This window comes from Aspergillus eucalypticola (assembly GCF_003184535.1).
Source record: "Aspergillus eucalypticola CBS 122712 chromosome Unknown BO83scaffold_13, whole genome shotgun sequence".
In the NCBI taxonomy this organism is placed as follows: domain Eukaryota; kingdom Fungi; phylum Ascomycota; class Eurotiomycetes; order Eurotiales; family Aspergillaceae; genus Aspergillus; species Aspergillus eucalypticola.
In genome coordinates this window covers 220,990-236,089 of record NW_020290287.1, presented here as the reverse complement: position 1 = coordinate 236,089, position 15,100 = coordinate 220,990, and the positions used below count along the sequence as shown (strand labels likewise).

The 15,100-nt window shown below is 48.8% G+C and overlaps 5 protein-coding genes across 5 annotated transcripts; 3 read left to right on the top strand and 2 right to left on the bottom strand.

Moving 5' to 3' along the window:
- Window positions 1-569: 569 nt before the first annotated feature.
- On the bottom strand, window positions 570-2,681 carry BO83DRAFT_408404 (Zn(II)2Cys6 transcription factor). The gene is made up of 4 exons (XM_025534040.1): window positions 2,463-2,681; window positions 1,791-2,390; window positions 1,600-1,734; window positions 570-1,542 (listed from the first exon to the last, which is right to left on the bottom strand). Exons 1-4 carry the CDS (start codon window positions 2,520-2,522, stop codon window positions 727-729), a joined length of 1,611 nt encoding a protein of 536 aa, XP_025387806.1. The 5' UTR covers window positions 2,523-2,681; the 3' UTR covers window positions 570-726.
- Window positions 2,682-3,714: 1,033 nt separating this feature from the next.
- Window positions 3,715-5,407, bottom strand: BO83DRAFT_417377 (epoxide hydrolase). The gene is made up of 6 exons (XM_025534751.1): window positions 5,334-5,407; window positions 4,980-5,278; window positions 4,716-4,923; window positions 4,456-4,659; window positions 4,106-4,396; window positions 3,715-4,047 (listed from the first exon to the last, which is right to left on the bottom strand). Exons 1-6 carry the CDS (start codon window positions 5,355-5,357, stop codon window positions 3,871-3,873), a joined length of 1,203 nt encoding a protein of 400 aa, XP_025387805.1. The 5' UTR covers window positions 5,358-5,407; the 3' UTR covers window positions 3,715-3,870.
- A 279-nt stretch (window positions 5,408-5,686) lies between these two features.
- On the top strand, window positions 5,687-6,669 carry BO83DRAFT_361356 (SDR family oxidoreductase; the record flags this gene model as incomplete). The annotated part of the gene is made up of 4 exons (XM_025529450.1): window positions 5,687-5,722; window positions 5,777-5,863; window positions 5,915-6,070; window positions 6,127-6,669. The coding sequence occupies 4 exons, from the start codon at window positions 5,687-5,689 to the stop codon at window positions 6,667-6,669; spliced, it is 822 nt and encodes a 273-aa protein (XP_025387804.1).
- Window positions 6,670-7,296: 627 nt separating this feature from the next.
- BO83DRAFT_445733 (fungal specific transcription factor domain-containing protein) lies at window positions 7,297-9,633 on the top strand (the record flags this gene model as incomplete). Its single annotated transcript, XM_025536568.1, has 7 exons — window positions 7,297-7,418; window positions 7,464-8,122; window positions 8,170-8,302; window positions 8,354-8,557; window positions 8,654-8,839; window positions 9,025-9,040; window positions 9,145-9,633. 7 exons carry the CDS (start codon window positions 7,297-7,299, stop codon window positions 9,631-9,633), a joined length of 1,809 nt encoding a protein of 602 aa, XP_025387803.1.
- Window positions 9,634-12,488: 2,855 nt separating this feature from the next.
- Window positions 12,489-14,117, top strand: BO83DRAFT_417374 (MFS multidrug transporter; the record flags this gene model as incomplete). The annotated part of the gene is made up of 1 exon (XM_025534750.1): window positions 12,489-14,117. The coding sequence occupies one exon, from the start codon at window positions 12,489-12,491 to the stop codon at window positions 14,115-14,117; it is 1,629 nt and encodes a 542-aa protein (XP_025387802.1).
- Between the last annotated feature and the right edge of the window lie 983 nt (window positions 14,118-15,100).

Here is a 15,100-nt window from a genome sequence, read left to right as displayed (position 1 = left end):
CGATGAGTCCCACACGAAACTTTTGCTTGTCAATCTGGGGCACCTTGCCGCCGATTGCCAGATTCGGAAAATGACGCCGACCCCGGCCATCCCCCGAAATTTATCACTGTCAGTCTAGACGGACGCGAACCGAGCAATCCCACGCGCAATATTAGCACGGTTGAGTTCCAGCCGACACATGCAATTGACCCCTGTGGGAATGGCTCACTAAGATATTCAGTGTTCGAGTGGACGGCATTTCACCCCCGGCTTATCCTGTACAGCCCTACGAAGATCACCCCGCTAACCTGTTCTGGTGACCCTTTGCGAACAGGCAGTGGGGGCTTGTCGGATGTTGGCTTATCCCTTTCTCGCTCTAGTAGACTTTTTTTATTTGCTTTTCGTCCAGTGGGTGTTGTTGCTTTTCAATATGCGCTCTGGGGAATGCCCCCTGAGAAGTATTCAAGTTTCCTTGCTCCCTGCTCTTCAAAATGGGCGAGATACACTGCACGGATAGACGTCGTTTGAGCAAAATATTTACAGGTAAGCATGGACAATGTTCTAATGAAGAGGTAAATATATATTAATACGATAAAAGTTATTCAGATTTTGGGGGGGAAAAATGCGACATGGGAAATCATTTCAGGCATACAGTCGCCCAAACTGCTGTCGTCTCAGCATCGAGGGTATAAATCATAATGTTCATCGTGTCTCATAACACGGCATGAAAGGTTCATAATTTGCAGCTTACTGCACCGCCGTGAGGCTGCGAGTCATTGAGGATTGTTCAAGTATGCTTGAACGAGGTTCTTCCGGTCTACCATCTGCGCACAGGACAGAGGCCACCCGGCAACCCATGGTCGAACCAACACACTGGAGAGCAAGCCGGCAGAGAGTCAATTGGTCTGCTGTCGCAAGCCCGGAATTTACAACCACCCACATCGGCCACAGAAGCGTGTATCCATTCGCCAGCTTGCTGTGGGGGTGCAGCTGGAATTCATGATTTGGGGTGACATGTCCCAATGTGTAAGTCACAGTGTCGCAAATCACCTCTATCAGGCTTCTGATCCGATCGTCTATCCCGCTGAAGGTCTCTACAGGGTAATGTTCAATATGTTCATCGTTTATCGCAGATGCAAATGGAACGAACTTCTCCCAACACTCGAACACGTGGAGGAGATAGAGAATCTGTGCTGCCTGGACGACGGCCAAGAAGCATGGGGTCCATGGATCTGGTGAAGCAGCCTGCTCTGCATGATTCACATGGCCCATACCCGGCACGACAAATTGGCGTTTCCAATGTTTCGGGACTGCCTCGTCCCAAATGTTGATTTGTTCCATGATGAAATACGCCCGTCCCAAAATGGAATGCAATAACCGGGCCCTGGCGGTGGGCGGGTAGTTGTGTTCGGTTCTTCGGAACTCGCTGGCCCCTTGACAGAACTCGGAGATCATACTGGTAATTATCCCTGAGCGTAGCACGTAGTCGGGATTGTACACCATATTGATAGACGCTGGCAAGCAGGCATACGCAAACTGATTATTCGCTACCGCTTGAATTTGCTGCAACGCACGAACTAAGTCAACAATGGCTTTTGTGATTACAGTGGTTCGACTTACTATTTGAGTGAATGCCCAACCAAAGAGTTTGCGGGCATATTTGCTACTGCGCTCTGGTCTACCCCGAAGATGCATTAGAGAGCATATTCCAGGGATATGAGGATTGACTGCCCCCTGTCTCTCGCCGCTTAGATCCTGAGGTTTGGTAAGCAAATGGTGCCGATTAATCCGGTCGTTGTTGGTAAACTTACCATGAACATACTCAAGAATAGCGCAGCTGCAAACGTCTCGTCTTGAGTCGAGGTCTCCCTGTTGCTGAGTGACGCTGTGAGCGATTTCAATGCCACGCCATAATGCTTCCTAGCATTCACATAGAGCTCATTTACGCGAGCGGTGTTGAATAACGAAAGGTAGGATACGCTAAGGATGGCATGTCTCAAGGAAGGGTCATTGCCTTTCTCTTGATATAGCTCAGGAAGAAACGCAAGATGACCCTCACAGGGAGACTTCTCGGTGGGCAGGACATGCTGATGAAAGAAATAACAGAGTGATTGCCACTCCAAACATGGCGTTATCGCAGCAGGGGGGCTAGGTGGTGTGGATGGGGATTTAGTGGGAATCAGACGTGTATCCGTTCCATATTGATCTGATACTGCCGCGGACGGTGATGTTGAGCCATTCGCGGGTTGTTCACCGTCCGTCGTCTTTTTGGTTCGTTTCCTGGCTGCTGCCTTGCCTGCTTGAGGTTTTTTCGTGGCTTTATATTCACGAAAGGCAAAGGCATCCGGATAACCCGTACACTGCCTTCCGTGTGTGACGCAGCGACGGCATGCTGGTCGAGCACCATCACACTGTTCCATATCAGCTAAGAATCATGTAGAAGGAGAGACAGAACAGCTTTTTATCATTGTTATCGAACATACCTTCACTTTACGCCTCCGGCATACATAGCAGCCGGTGCTAAGCCTCCCAGGGAACACCATGTGTATAAGCGGCGGAGACGAAGCTACCAGATGCAAGCAAGGACAGATGCAGGTCAGCTCGGAGAATGGAAGAGGCTGTGATTTGCATTCAACAGGAATAGGCAGTGCTTGCGAGACCGACGATGTGATTCATGCCAGTGCAAAAAAAGAATAGCAAGCGGGCAGCAACTGCAAGTTTCAGATCCCCGTCTGGGAAGAGGGGAAGTGCGACGGCCTTCCGCCACCAATCGGACATCGGGAGGGATCGACGCTCCGTGTCTGTCACGTGTGCCAGACCCTCTCGTCGCTGTCGTGGCCATGGGGCCACTCGCAAAGTCACCATAGGAAAGGTTTAGCGTCATTGACGCCAAGACCGCACCGGGTGTGCAAGCCAATCAGCAGCCGTTCGTACCAGCGGTACCAGGTTTCCATTCCAGAAGGAGTTCTGCCGCGGTCTTGGCTTAAGCTTGACCTACTGTTTGAGACTGCCGACTCTATATCCGGTAAATGTTTATCCATACCCTGTACAGGGCACACAAAACCAGCTGGTGAACCCTCATGCAACATATAAAAAATCATGTAACGGAGAAATGTTCCCGCTTACTTACCCGGATCTAAATGCTCTCTACATCATCTCATATCCTACTACACCCCTGTCGGCCAGTACTAATATGTACTTTCGAGAGCTGGGTCCTCAACGCTTATACATCATTACAATATCACGAGTGCCTACGAAGAACATGTCAAGTCGTTTGTGACAAAATACAGTCCCATTCTACGTTTCATACCTAACGTAGTAAGCTCAATGTTCGATCACATATATCTAGGGTACTAATTATCAACGCACATCACATGAGCCCTCAGGAACCTTTTCATGCTTAGGGCTACTAAGTTCTCGTTCTTCTCGGAACGAGGGCCTCCCAACATTCCACCTAGGATTTGTAATACTTCGACTAGTCAACTTCGCACATGAGTCAAATGCTCGAGTAGCACTCTACTAACAATGCTTTGCGGGTAGACCGGCAGTAGTGCTCCGTAGTACATCGGTCTCTATAACCACACTTCGGTTCCTTTTCGAATGAGCGAGGACTAATGGAGAAGATAGGTGTCACTTTGGGAGAACCCAGGCTACATGACGTGGATTGTAGATAAGTGATTGACAGTCCCCGTCCTGCATCTCAATTCCACATATTCGAGGTCGTAGTTGGTGCAGGTTGTGTGTCCCATACCCGGCGCATAAGGTAGAGGGGCATGAGAAAGCCGTGTCCGAAATTGTAGAGCAGAATACGTCATGAGGCACTCATCTTATTTCATCATCCGCCCGAATGTTGTGGCCACCTGCTTGCTCTATCGAAACCGTCATATTCCCTCAACCATGGCTTCCACCGTTCTTAAATACTGGCCCTTCTTTGTCGAAAAATTCTGCAACATCCGCCACTAATGCCTCTGGTCGTTCCCACGCAATAAAATGTCCCCCAGATTTATGTTGCTTCCAAAATTGGATGTTGCAAGTCTCGCTCATCCAGTCGCGGGGATATAACCACAGCTATTACAATGGGTGAAATCTCAGTCCATGCCACAACCTTCAACAGCAGCCGACATACCTCCTTTGGAAAAACTGAACAACCGACAGGCTGGGATATATATCTGCCTAGCATACTGTTTCTGTCTTCATTCAGAACTGCCTCTGCCTCTTTGTAAATCTGCATTGCTGCACTCGGACTTCCCTGATAGTGTATGAATGTCCAATGAATGAGTTCTTCTTTTGTCCAAGGGTAGTCGTGGGTCCATGCCTTTAGTTTGCCCACTAGCCAAGCCAGCATGCCGACGGGGGAGTCATGTAATGCGTAACCAAGCGTCACGTTCTTTGTCTCTTGAACCCGCTGATACCCGCGCTGTGAATGGCTCCAGTCAGATGCAAAGAGCAGTTAGGCATCTGCTTAGTACTACTCACTTCATTATGCGCAAACCATCTTGTCCTCTCCAAGTTCTCTAGCTCTTGCGTGTCATAATCCATCCTCTGGTACCGCTGGAACTTCTCAGTCGAGCTTTCCGGACTGGGCGGAAGTGCTAGGAACATGTTTATATGGATCCCTAGCACCATCTCTGGATGGCCCAATGCCATATATCGAACAATAGACGAACCCCAGTCGCCACCCTAAACGGTGCCTTAGTCCAGTGGCGGTGAAACGGTTCAGAAACATCATAGCTTACCTGACAAACAAACTTATCGTAACGTAGTGTCGCCATTAGTCGAGCAAAGCAATCGGCATATTGCTCCAAACCAAACCCACTCTGCCGAGAAAAGCCGCTGAAACCATATCCGGGTAAAGATGGTGCAACGACGTGGAACGCCTGCTGTCCTTCTGGGGGGTCCGTGAGCAATGGTATGATCTTCAGTGATTCCAGAAAGGACCCTGGCCTAATACTTTCACATTAGCACGTTGAATGAAATCAAGAAGGAGTATGCTACTATACCATCCATGAATAAACAGTAAAGGAATTGCATCCGCCCGTGACGATGGGTGATGCAGAAAATGAATGTCCAATGCCTCAAACCCAGGAACTTGTATCGGCGTCTTGTAGTGATGAAACGTATTCAGGAAGCCTTCGAATTTCCTCCAGTCATACTCATCGCGCCAGAATTCTACAAGTTGCTTGAATTCGGCATGCCCAGTCTCCAAGTCGTTCCATTCCACCTCGCCCATGCGCTCATCGAGACGAGCGACCCTGAGCTTCGTTTGAACTTCCACAAGGAGAGTCTCGGAAATATGGACCTTGAATATTTGTCTGCTCAGTATGATTCACCGCGCCAGCCATGAAGTAACTTACAGTAAATGATCTGATATTTGCCATGTTGCGGTCTAGTTTCTGTTGTAAAAAGGAACTCTGGTGTCAACAGCATAAGATTCCAATATGTTGCGAAGGTCAAAACGTAATCACAAACGAAGGTTGATTTATACGTCTTTGAACCCTTGAAATTAAGTATATACTCAGCCTAAATCTACGCTGATATCATAACCAGAGTTGGCCAAGTCGGCGTTCTCCACTTCGGAAAGGCATTACCCGCCAACCCCACCAAATGCGATTGATCCCCCGTGTCTATTTATTACAAGACCTAAGTACTGGCTGTAACATCTCTTGGACAGAAATTGTGAACTTCCATATTAATTGATCACGAAAAAATGGAGTCGTACCTAAAAGGTCGCACGGCAGTTATTGTGAGTCCTCTGTTCCGCGTAGTTTCCCTCTTTTGCTAATGAAGCTATGCTAAGACCGGCGCATCCATGGGCATCGGTGAAGCTATTGCTATGACCCTAGCAGAGAATGGAATGAATGTCGCTCTATTAGCAAGAAGCGGGGTATGTATCTCAATAACGTTGGTTCCACAGGAAAGTCTGACTCGGAATCAGCCGAAGCTAGAAGCTGTGAAGGCTCGAATTGAAAGCATATGCCCCAATATCAAGGTTCGCGCCTACAGCGTTGACATCCAAAGCCATGCGGAGGTCAACGCGACTGTGAAACTTATTGTATCCGCTTTAGGAGACATCGAGGTTCTGATAAACAATGTAAGCTTGCTTTCGGGATTCGAGATAAGGGATGTGAAAACTGACCCTCGCCAAAGGCTGGGCTCGCTCTTGGTGCACCGGGGAGATTCTGGGAACTACCGATTGAGATGATAGAGCAAATGAATGGCACGAATATTACGGGAGTGATGTACATGACTCACACTGTTCTGAACCAGAGTATGTGGCCCAGAAAACGCGGCACTATCATAAACGTCTCGTCGGTTACCGGGCTTGAATGCCCTCCTTTTGATGGGGAAGCTGTATATCACGCAAACAAAGCTTGTCTTGAGGCATTTACCAACAGTTTGCGGATGGAAACAGCTGGATCCAACATTCGTGTCTCAGTCCTCCGACCAGGTTGCGTGGTCAGTCACTTTCATCTTCAGCGCGTTAAGTATGATCAGAACGCGATGGATGAGTTTTTCTACGGGTATGAACCCCTCGTACCGGAGGATCTGGCTGAGGCGGTATGGTATATAGTCAGCTGTCCTGAGAGGACTACAATCAAAGCGCTTGACTGTGTGCCAACCGCACAGAGAGCCCTTACTCGCTTTGACCGGGAATGGAATGCACGGAACGACGGAGACAATCAAGCATAAAAGGCATTACAGTCGTTATGCTAGTTTACAGATATCGTAATGAGAATGAAGTGAACAAGTCTCCTTTCATTATTATTGTTGTTATTTTTATTGATTATTCATCAATTGGAGCAGTCCAGGGTTAAGGTATAGGGAATACACCTGGTTTAGAAGAAACAATGCCCTACTGGGTCTTCGACCTGGAAAAAAGTCTTAAGGCAACAGTTATAGCATGGTTGTAGATCACACGTACGGAATAAGTCAGTAATTATTTCATGTCCTTTTTTGCCACCAACTAATATTTCTTTCCTCTGCGTATTGGCTATAGTCAGCCTCGAGGAAGCTGATGACGTATCTAGGAAGGGAATGTGGGCCAGATAGTAGTTCATCAGACTGCCATTTATAATCAAGGGTACTAGGACCTTCAACTGTAACTGAGCGGGCCCCATTTTTGCTGCTGACAAACCACCCCGCTCAGGGCCCACAGTCTCAGGGTCGAACATTGTCAATCAATCCTGTCATGGGCATCGACACAATACCTCATCATCTCGCTGCTCTGAAAATGCCAGCTACACAAAAGAGACAGCGTGTCTCCATTGCTTGTGTACCATGTAGAAAGAAGAAACGTCGCGTGAGTTCTAAAGACATATGACAGCTGGTTGCGATCCTGACCCCGAGTATAGTGTGATGGGCAGAAGCCCGTTTGCCAAGTCTGCGAAAGAGAAGATCGCGAATGTAGATACACATATCATCTTGAGAAGCGAAAGTTGGTGATACGGAAATTCTGGCTGGACTGATCGCTGAAAGGACCCTAGGCCTCCGACCAAGTGCTACATCCATGCACTCCACTCCAGGATTGCTTTCCTGGAACATCAACTTGCAGCAGCCCACAATGGTGCAGAACAAGATCGTTTCCTGACTGTGGGCTTAGGCAGTGACGAGGAATTCTTGAAGACGCCTAGTCTACAGCCTGCATCACATAGCTTTTCGGGCTTCAGGCGAGAGTTCCGGATTTCAGGGGCGTACGGACTGTTCTACTCCAGGGAGCTTGGCGAACAACAGCAAAGCTCTAGCGGGGTGGACATCTTGGAAAATGTAGAGTCAGTATCAGAAGAGCTGTTTTTACTTTCTCCCGATGCACAAAGCCAGCTTTTAGACGACTTTTGGACCTGGAGAAATACTTGGCCAGTTCTAGTCCATGAGCCTCTGTTTCACAAAGATTTGACCAACGGCGGAGTCAAAGTCTATGCCACCCCAACCTTATCGGCAGCAATGCTAGCCTTTAGCTCCCAATATGCCAGTGATGCACAGCTCAGTGTCTGGAGAACATCAGGCGAGGCTCTTGCTAAACATGCAAAAAGCAAAATACTCGCGCAAATAGAATATCCCTGTCTGGTCATTGTCCTGGCAGCAGCTATTATCGCTCTAAGAGAATTAGCAGTCGACAATCTGTCCTCTGCTTCGCAGTATATTGGTAAGCCCATATATTAACATCAGTATTTGAAGGCTCACACATCTTAGGGATTGCTTTTCGACATTCCCTGACTCTTGGACTTCATGTTGAAACACCTACAATAGATGGATCGATACAAGGCTCCCAAGAAGTTCTAGAAGCCCGGTCACTTGCATGGTGGGGTGTCTGGCTGCTGGAAAGGTCTGATTATCTCCAGCGCTATGCCTGAACTCCAAGCTAATACTGCGATAGACATATATCTCAAATCCTTGGGCAGCCAAGTGCTCTACGCGACGGTGACATGCGTCCAGGACCAGTCCCAATCCTTCCCAGTGTCGAGTATCGCCTATGGTCGGTATCTGACACGTCAGATCCAGGATTGGCATTCTCCAGTATGTCAAATCTTCAATATGCCTGTCAGCTAGTGCGCATGGTATCACCTGTTCTGGACGAAATGTAAGTGGTCACTACGAGAGATCGACAGTGCTCATGGGTTTTCCCAGCCAGACTCAGAGAGGCCTTTTTGGTCGATTTTACTAACTACGCCCCAAGTCATGCACTGGAATCTCCTCTAAGCATACTTGAAAAGGAAGAGAAAGCTACAAAGACTCATGTCGACATGTCCGAATTCTACAATACCTTACCGAGTCACCTCAGACTCCCTGCCACCGCTACGAAGCAACTGAGCCCACCTGTTTACCAATTCAAGTATACAATCCTAGGAAACCACGACGAGGGGTGATGAGGAGCTAATGTATGTCCAGCTTGTTATATCACAACTTGAAAATCATGCTTCATCGTCCTTTCATCAAAATAGCCCCGTCAATGCATGACTTGGAGGAATTGAAGGGCCCGGAAATGGTACATATCCAATCAGCAACCTTTTCAGCCATTCGCATAACATCCATCGTTAATGCGTATAGAAACTTCTATCCATTGGTAAGTACCACTTAGCGAATCAACTCCACCGCCCTCTTTTGGTCTACGTTATACGAATATTGGCCCATAATGAAATCCTATCTAGAATACTGAACTATAATTAGGGAACTCTTTCCCCATTCGCTGTCCATAGCTTGGCAACTTCATCTCTCGTGCATCTTTTGAATGCCGACTCGGCTGATGCCACTCTGTCGCAACGGACAACGCACCTTTACCGTCTCAACCTCCGCTTCCTGGGCCAAATGAGCTCAACGAACTATGTCAGCAATCGCGCAATCAAGGCTCTTACATCCTTAGAATGTGAGGGGGATGCATCAATCCAGCCGAATACCACGAAACCATCCGTGCGTGACCGCCCAGCAGATGGTAATAGTTCTGTTTCCGCGGGACAAAGAGGAGCGCCAACCACAGCACTAGAACCGATGAACATTTTCGGCCACATAGATTCCATGGAGGATGCTTCCAATTGGTTTCAATTGCCTCTGAACGAACAACTCGTTTTTGATGATGTCATTGAGAGCACTTTGTGGGAGGACGTATGCGAAAGCCATGACCCCATGGGCGGCCTACCGCCTCTCCACGGAAATCTATAGGTAGTGCATGGGTCAAACTGTTATGGTCGTGCCTTATCTTCTGGGGTAATTCCCTGCAGGTGGAGATTGGGAGAGAAAACAAGGCTTGGCTTTGTTGAACTGGAAAGCAAAAGCCCGGAGCGTAATCAATATACTCTGTTGGATTTTCACCCCACTCGTACAGGCCTACAAGCGGTCTGGCCCTTACGACTTAAGAGACCCTGTCAATCTGTTCTGCAATGTCGACCGAGTACCCTAATCGATCACGCGCCGGTCTTAGCACAAGGCTAGCCCAGTCTGTAATCCCGTGATGGACCCTTACCCATCAACCATCGCTACAGATTACAAAGGGGTTTTTTCGGCCTGTCTAGATTATGGGATTGATATGACAAGTGGGCAGTGGGGATGTCATAGGGTGTCCGTACTGAGCGGCATCCGGAGTCACGATAAGAAGGGTGCGGAGAAGTGGATTTGGATTGCGATCTAGATCAACCTCTGAAAGACGAATATCAGCGCCCGGCATTTAACTTTGCGAAAGGCTGGCTGAAGGTCAGACTGCGGTCCGGCATACTCTAACCGATCTCCTGTCTGTGGGGCGTTGGGACCAGAGATTTCTCTTTAATCTTGCTTTTGAAGGGCGAAATTTTTATTTCACCTTCATGTCAAGGCTATGGACCAAAAGATGCGGCTAAATCGGAAGAAAGCGTGGGGAATCAGTAAGGGGCGAGGCTTGTAGAGTCAAGCAGAATGTACAATGTAGGTAGTAGATATGGAGCGAGGTGGCATATGGATGGATCATAGTTTGGGCTTGTCCCTTCCGAACGGGGAATGCGGCGCCCCCGGGTACGGGGGGCAACGTTTGCCGACTGCGCAAGGGCGTGATTCTCTCCTTTCATTTGCTTTCCATCTTCATTCCTTTCTCATTCTTCTTCATTTTTCCCTGCATACCTGCAGATACAACCAGGTTACATTCCAGGAATGTAACGTCTTGTTCACCTCATGCAAGCAAGGCCAATTGAATTGCATGAATGGCACATGTTCCACGGATAACCACGAGGGATCAGTCCGGTACCCCGAATCAACAATGCTTTGATGCCTGGCTCGTTATCGTGAGAATGCCCGGCGGACAGTATGGACTTCTTCATGGTCGAGCTACACTAGGATACTTCACTCCCTCTGCATTCGCCTCTCCCTAGGCTATACTTCCGTCGGCGTCCGTGATACCATTTTTCGTTGAACTGAACGCTTGACACTCTTTGTTGGCTTTTCGATTCTTCCTTCCTGCAATCTCCGTGGGCGAATGATTGGACGACCTGTACGCCATCACTAAGATTAGGTTACATTCCGTAAGAAAACTGTTGTAGCAGCCCTGCCGATGCCGGCCCGACACGTTTTCGGCTCGGTCCACACCTTGGAAATCCCGGCATGGTGGTTATTGTGCTACCAGATGCATCACCTCATGAATGTCGTGGTAACGCCAAGAAGGTGCCAGAAAGACAGAGTCATTGACCTGTCAAAGGACATCGTGAATACATACTTGAACGCGATTGGGTGCCGACACCCTTTATCGCAGGCTACATGTCGTCTTGCTGTTCGGTTGTTAATGACACTCGCTCGGTCTCTTTTCCGGCAGCCACGCGACGACGGAAATGCGCTGTTACCGGTCCCCATCCTCCGAAGCAAGGGATAGGAGGCAATGACTAGGAAGTACTACCCTACACAATGTCCACGGTAAGGAGTCATGAGTATAGATTGTCTAGAAGTAGCCCCCAGGAATGTGGCGGTGCACGATTTCGAACGGGCAATGTTCTAGAGCAACTGATGCCATTTGCTCGGCCCATGAAGTGATGCTATTCTGCTTACACCAGGCATTACCATTCTCAACGTTGAACATGCCCATTTAGTTCAATCATAGCTCGTTCATGTCAGGCGATAGGTTCTCTTTGCCTATCCATGGATGGCCATTCTGCAGGGTTACATGCAGTAAGAACGTGGATATCCCCATGCAAACCGGATTTGTCAAGGGTTTTGCCTCTGGAATGGCGTCATGGTTGGTAGTTGAAGATGGGATGGACCAAACGACGTCTACGGTTTGGGATGCGGTCGGTGGCCGGACTACCGCTTTGGGTACCCCGACAAGCGCTCGAGCCGCTAATTGGCGCGACAACCCAACGTCCCTATCAAAGGTATTCGATGGCTTGGGCACTGGACATCTCACGGGGTAATGCCGACGATGATGGTGTGTAGCTTGAGCTCATTTGTCATAGGAATTGTCGAATTCTTGCTTTCTTTTTTCAAGGGCGGGACTTTGCAGGCGTTGGGTACAAGGCGCAGTGCATTGTGTTACTTGAGTGTGCCATGTGCGGCTAGCCCTCATCAACACAGGAATGGTGGAGAGAAGCAATGAAAGTTAATCCAGAGCGTTCCAGGCATTTTCATTGATCGTCCCGGCCGTGGCCCCACGGCGATCGATCGATATCGGAGCTGCACCCTCCCTACGCCTACTCCTACACGCTACAATCGTTTCCTCGGATACTCCACGTTCATGACGTCGTGCCACCATTGCTTTTCCTAGAGCGGTGCATTCGGCCACCCTCAACTCCGATGTTGGGTCTGCAGGGCTGAAGTATTTGATTTCACTATATAAGACGCTCGCCTTGTTCCTGGTGTGGCCTTCTCCATCCATACCAAACCCACCCACCTTCCAGTTCCTTGTTCTTTCCCGGCGCTCTGTTTCACCGGTACAGGACTATAATCTCGCCCGACCTTTTATTTGGCCTTCCTGTCTTGGCCAATTCCTTGTTGTTCGACATATATTTCATGAATCCCACAACGGTAGTGTTTCTTTGGATCACCTAAGAAACAATTTTCTCATCATGGACACAAAAGAGCTATTAGAGAAGCCTTCAGGAAAGGAGGGGGCTTTCAGTCCCACGCGCCAACCTGGGAATATGCATGCTGAGCATGCCACTCAGCCAGATGATGATAGTGAAATTCAAGGGAAGTTTCACGGCCCCGTGAAACGAGAACTTACCGAAGACGACTGCTACGAGAAGCTGGGCTTCTGTTTCCCATGGTACAAAAAATGGACAATCCTTACGGTCATTTTCGTCGTGCAAATGTCAATGAATTTCAACAGCAGCACTTACTCCAACGCCGTCCCGCAACTCTCCGAACACTTTAATATCAGTGAACAGGCCGCCCGAGTAGGCCAAATGATATTTTTAGTCACATATGCTTTTGGCTGTGAACTGTGGGCCCCATGGAGTGAGGAGTATGGCCGGTGGCCGATAATGCAGCTCAGTCTACTGTTCGTGAATATCTGGCAGATACCGTGTGCTCTTGCTCCTAACTTCGCAACGATGGTTGTCTGTCGTGGCCTTGGTGGTATTAGCTCTGCAGGCGGCTCTGTGACTCTCGGGATGACGGCTGACATGTGGGAGCCCGATGATCAGGGCTTTGCTGTCGCTTATGTGGTCTTGTCCTCCGTGGGAGGTACCACCATTGGACCGATATTTGGCGGAATGATGCAGCAGTGGTTGAGCTGGCGGTGGAACTTTTGGATCCAGCTTATCTTTGGCGGTGCTACTCAGCTCCTGCACTTTTTCCTTGTCTGTGAGACTCGATCGACGATTCTTCTTGACCGAGAGGCCAAACGCCGACGACAAACCGGCGAGGATCCTAACGTGTATGGACCGAACGAGCTGAAGCCCTCCCGACTCAACATCAAGGAGGTCCTAGACGTTTGGCGCCGACCCTTCGAAATGTTCCTCTGTGAACCTATTGTGCTCTTTCTATCTTTGCTCTCCGGTTTCTCCGATGCGCTCATCTTCACCTGCATTGAGTCGTTCTCTTTAGTCTTCGCACAATGGGGGTTCAATGCCGTCCAAATCGGTCTGTGCTTCGTTGCCATTGTGATCGGCTACTTGTTTGCCTACGGTATCTTCCTACCCGACATCTACCGTCAACGCCTGGTGCGACGCCGGGAGGGAAATGCCTCTCGATACGCTGAGCGACGCCTTCTACTTTTGCTCTTCATTGCGCCTCTTGAAACGATTGGACTGTTTGGATTCGCCTGGACCTCTATGGGCCCCGAGTACACCCACTGGATCGTACCGTTAGTATTTGTGTTCCTGATCGCTATTGCCAATTACGGCATCTACATGGCTACTATCGACTACATGGTTGCCGCGTATGGAGAATACTCTGCGTCTGCGACGGGAGGCAACGGGTTTGCGCGAGATCTGCTCGCCGGACTTTCAGCCATGTACGCAACACCCATGTACACCAATATCGGTGGCCGATTCCATCTACAATGGGCGAGCACCATTCTTGGCTGCTTGTCCGTCCTGGTGACAGTCCCCATTTACATTTTCTATTGGAAGGGACCTGAGATCCGGGCCCGAAGCAAGTTCGCCCAGACTTTAGAAGCGGACCGGCAGCGGCACGCAGCCGTCCGTCGGTCCAGTCAGGTCACCATCTCGCGCAAAACATCCATGGCCTAAGCGCCTGGCTTGCGGTAAAAGTATATGAGGGTGCAATTTGTCGGAGTTTCCTTTTTTGGCTGGTCCGAATGACGCCATGATTGACGTTTAAGATCCGCGTGTATGCATAGATACCCGTTTTGCTTTTTTCTTTTTCTGCTCGATGTGCTGTCCTACCAGTGCGTCGGGCCACGTGTACTTCAATGTATGTGGAATAAAAAAAGGTCCACTTATCTGCAAAGTCTTGTCGATCTTTCAGGTGTAATTCTGTCGGTGTTGGTGGGCTTAGTGCTTATTCAGACCCATTGCCATGGTATAAACTAGTTATTCAGGATGGAAAAGTATCCCTCGCCTAGAAACCCCCACATGTAAAAGCAGTAGAGAAGAAAATGGATTACGTATTGTAAAATGTGGTATGATAAGGGGGAAATAGGTAGACAGGCCTGGATGTATGTACGAAAGGACAAGGATTCATCAGTCGATTCCGCAGGTTGTCCGTATCCTAGGTCAGCCGAAGAGCTATCCCTACTTTTTCAAGGGATACTCGGGGAAGGGACTAAATCAACCTATGGTCAATTGCGTATTAATGCCGTTCGTGAAGTGCGAGACCTCCAAGTCTGAACAGGACTGTAGTGGATTTATATGTCTTGCTCTTGTGTGGAGCAAATGAGTACTCCTATTTGCAAAGGGCATCAGGTAAGGTTCTGTCATCTGCCATTTGACATGAGACATCATGGTTATACAGGGACCTGGATACTAGGCATCAGACTCTTTCAGCTATACTTGGATATCAAGTTGGAATGTAGAATCACTAACTATGTTTGCACACACCACAGCAGGGAACTGAGAAATGAACATCCCTATTGTGGTAGCGATCATCGCCAATTCCGCAATTTGTGAGTAGCACGGGAGCTGAGAGATGGCATTATCGCCTATCTGATTCGTTATTCTATCACACTGAAGATGTGATTCAAAGCTGAGAGATGTAACACCACGATGATCCT

What these genes read in the sequence shown, in the direction of transcription:
- BO83DRAFT_408404 (XM_025534040.1), bottom strand. Translation starts at nt 2,522, where the DNA reads ATGGTGTTCCCTGGGAGGCTTAGCACCGGCTGCTATGTATGCCGGAGG. An exon ending in TATTCTTGAGTATGTTCATG is followed by an intron (nt 1,735 to 1,790) that starts GTAAGTTTACCA and finishes ACCAAACCTCAG; the next exon opens with GATCTAAGCGGCGAGAGACA. An exon ending in GTTGGGCATTCACTCAAATA is followed by an intron (nt 1,543 to 1,599) that starts GTAAGTCGAACC and finishes CGTGCGTTGCAG; the next exon opens with CAAATTCAAGCGGTAGCGAA.
- BO83DRAFT_417377 (XM_025534751.1), bottom strand. Translation starts at nt 5,357, where the DNA reads ATGGCAAATATCAGATCATTTACT. An exon ending in CAAATATCAGATCATTTACT is followed by an intron (nt 5,279 to 5,333) that starts GTAAGTTACTTC and finishes CAAATATTCAAG; the next exon opens with GTCCATATTTCCGAGACTCT. An exon ending in GATGGTTTGCGCATAATGAA is followed by an intron (nt 4,397 to 4,455) that starts GTGAGTAGTACT and finishes AGCCATTCACAG; the next exon opens with CGCGGGTATCAGCGGGTTCA.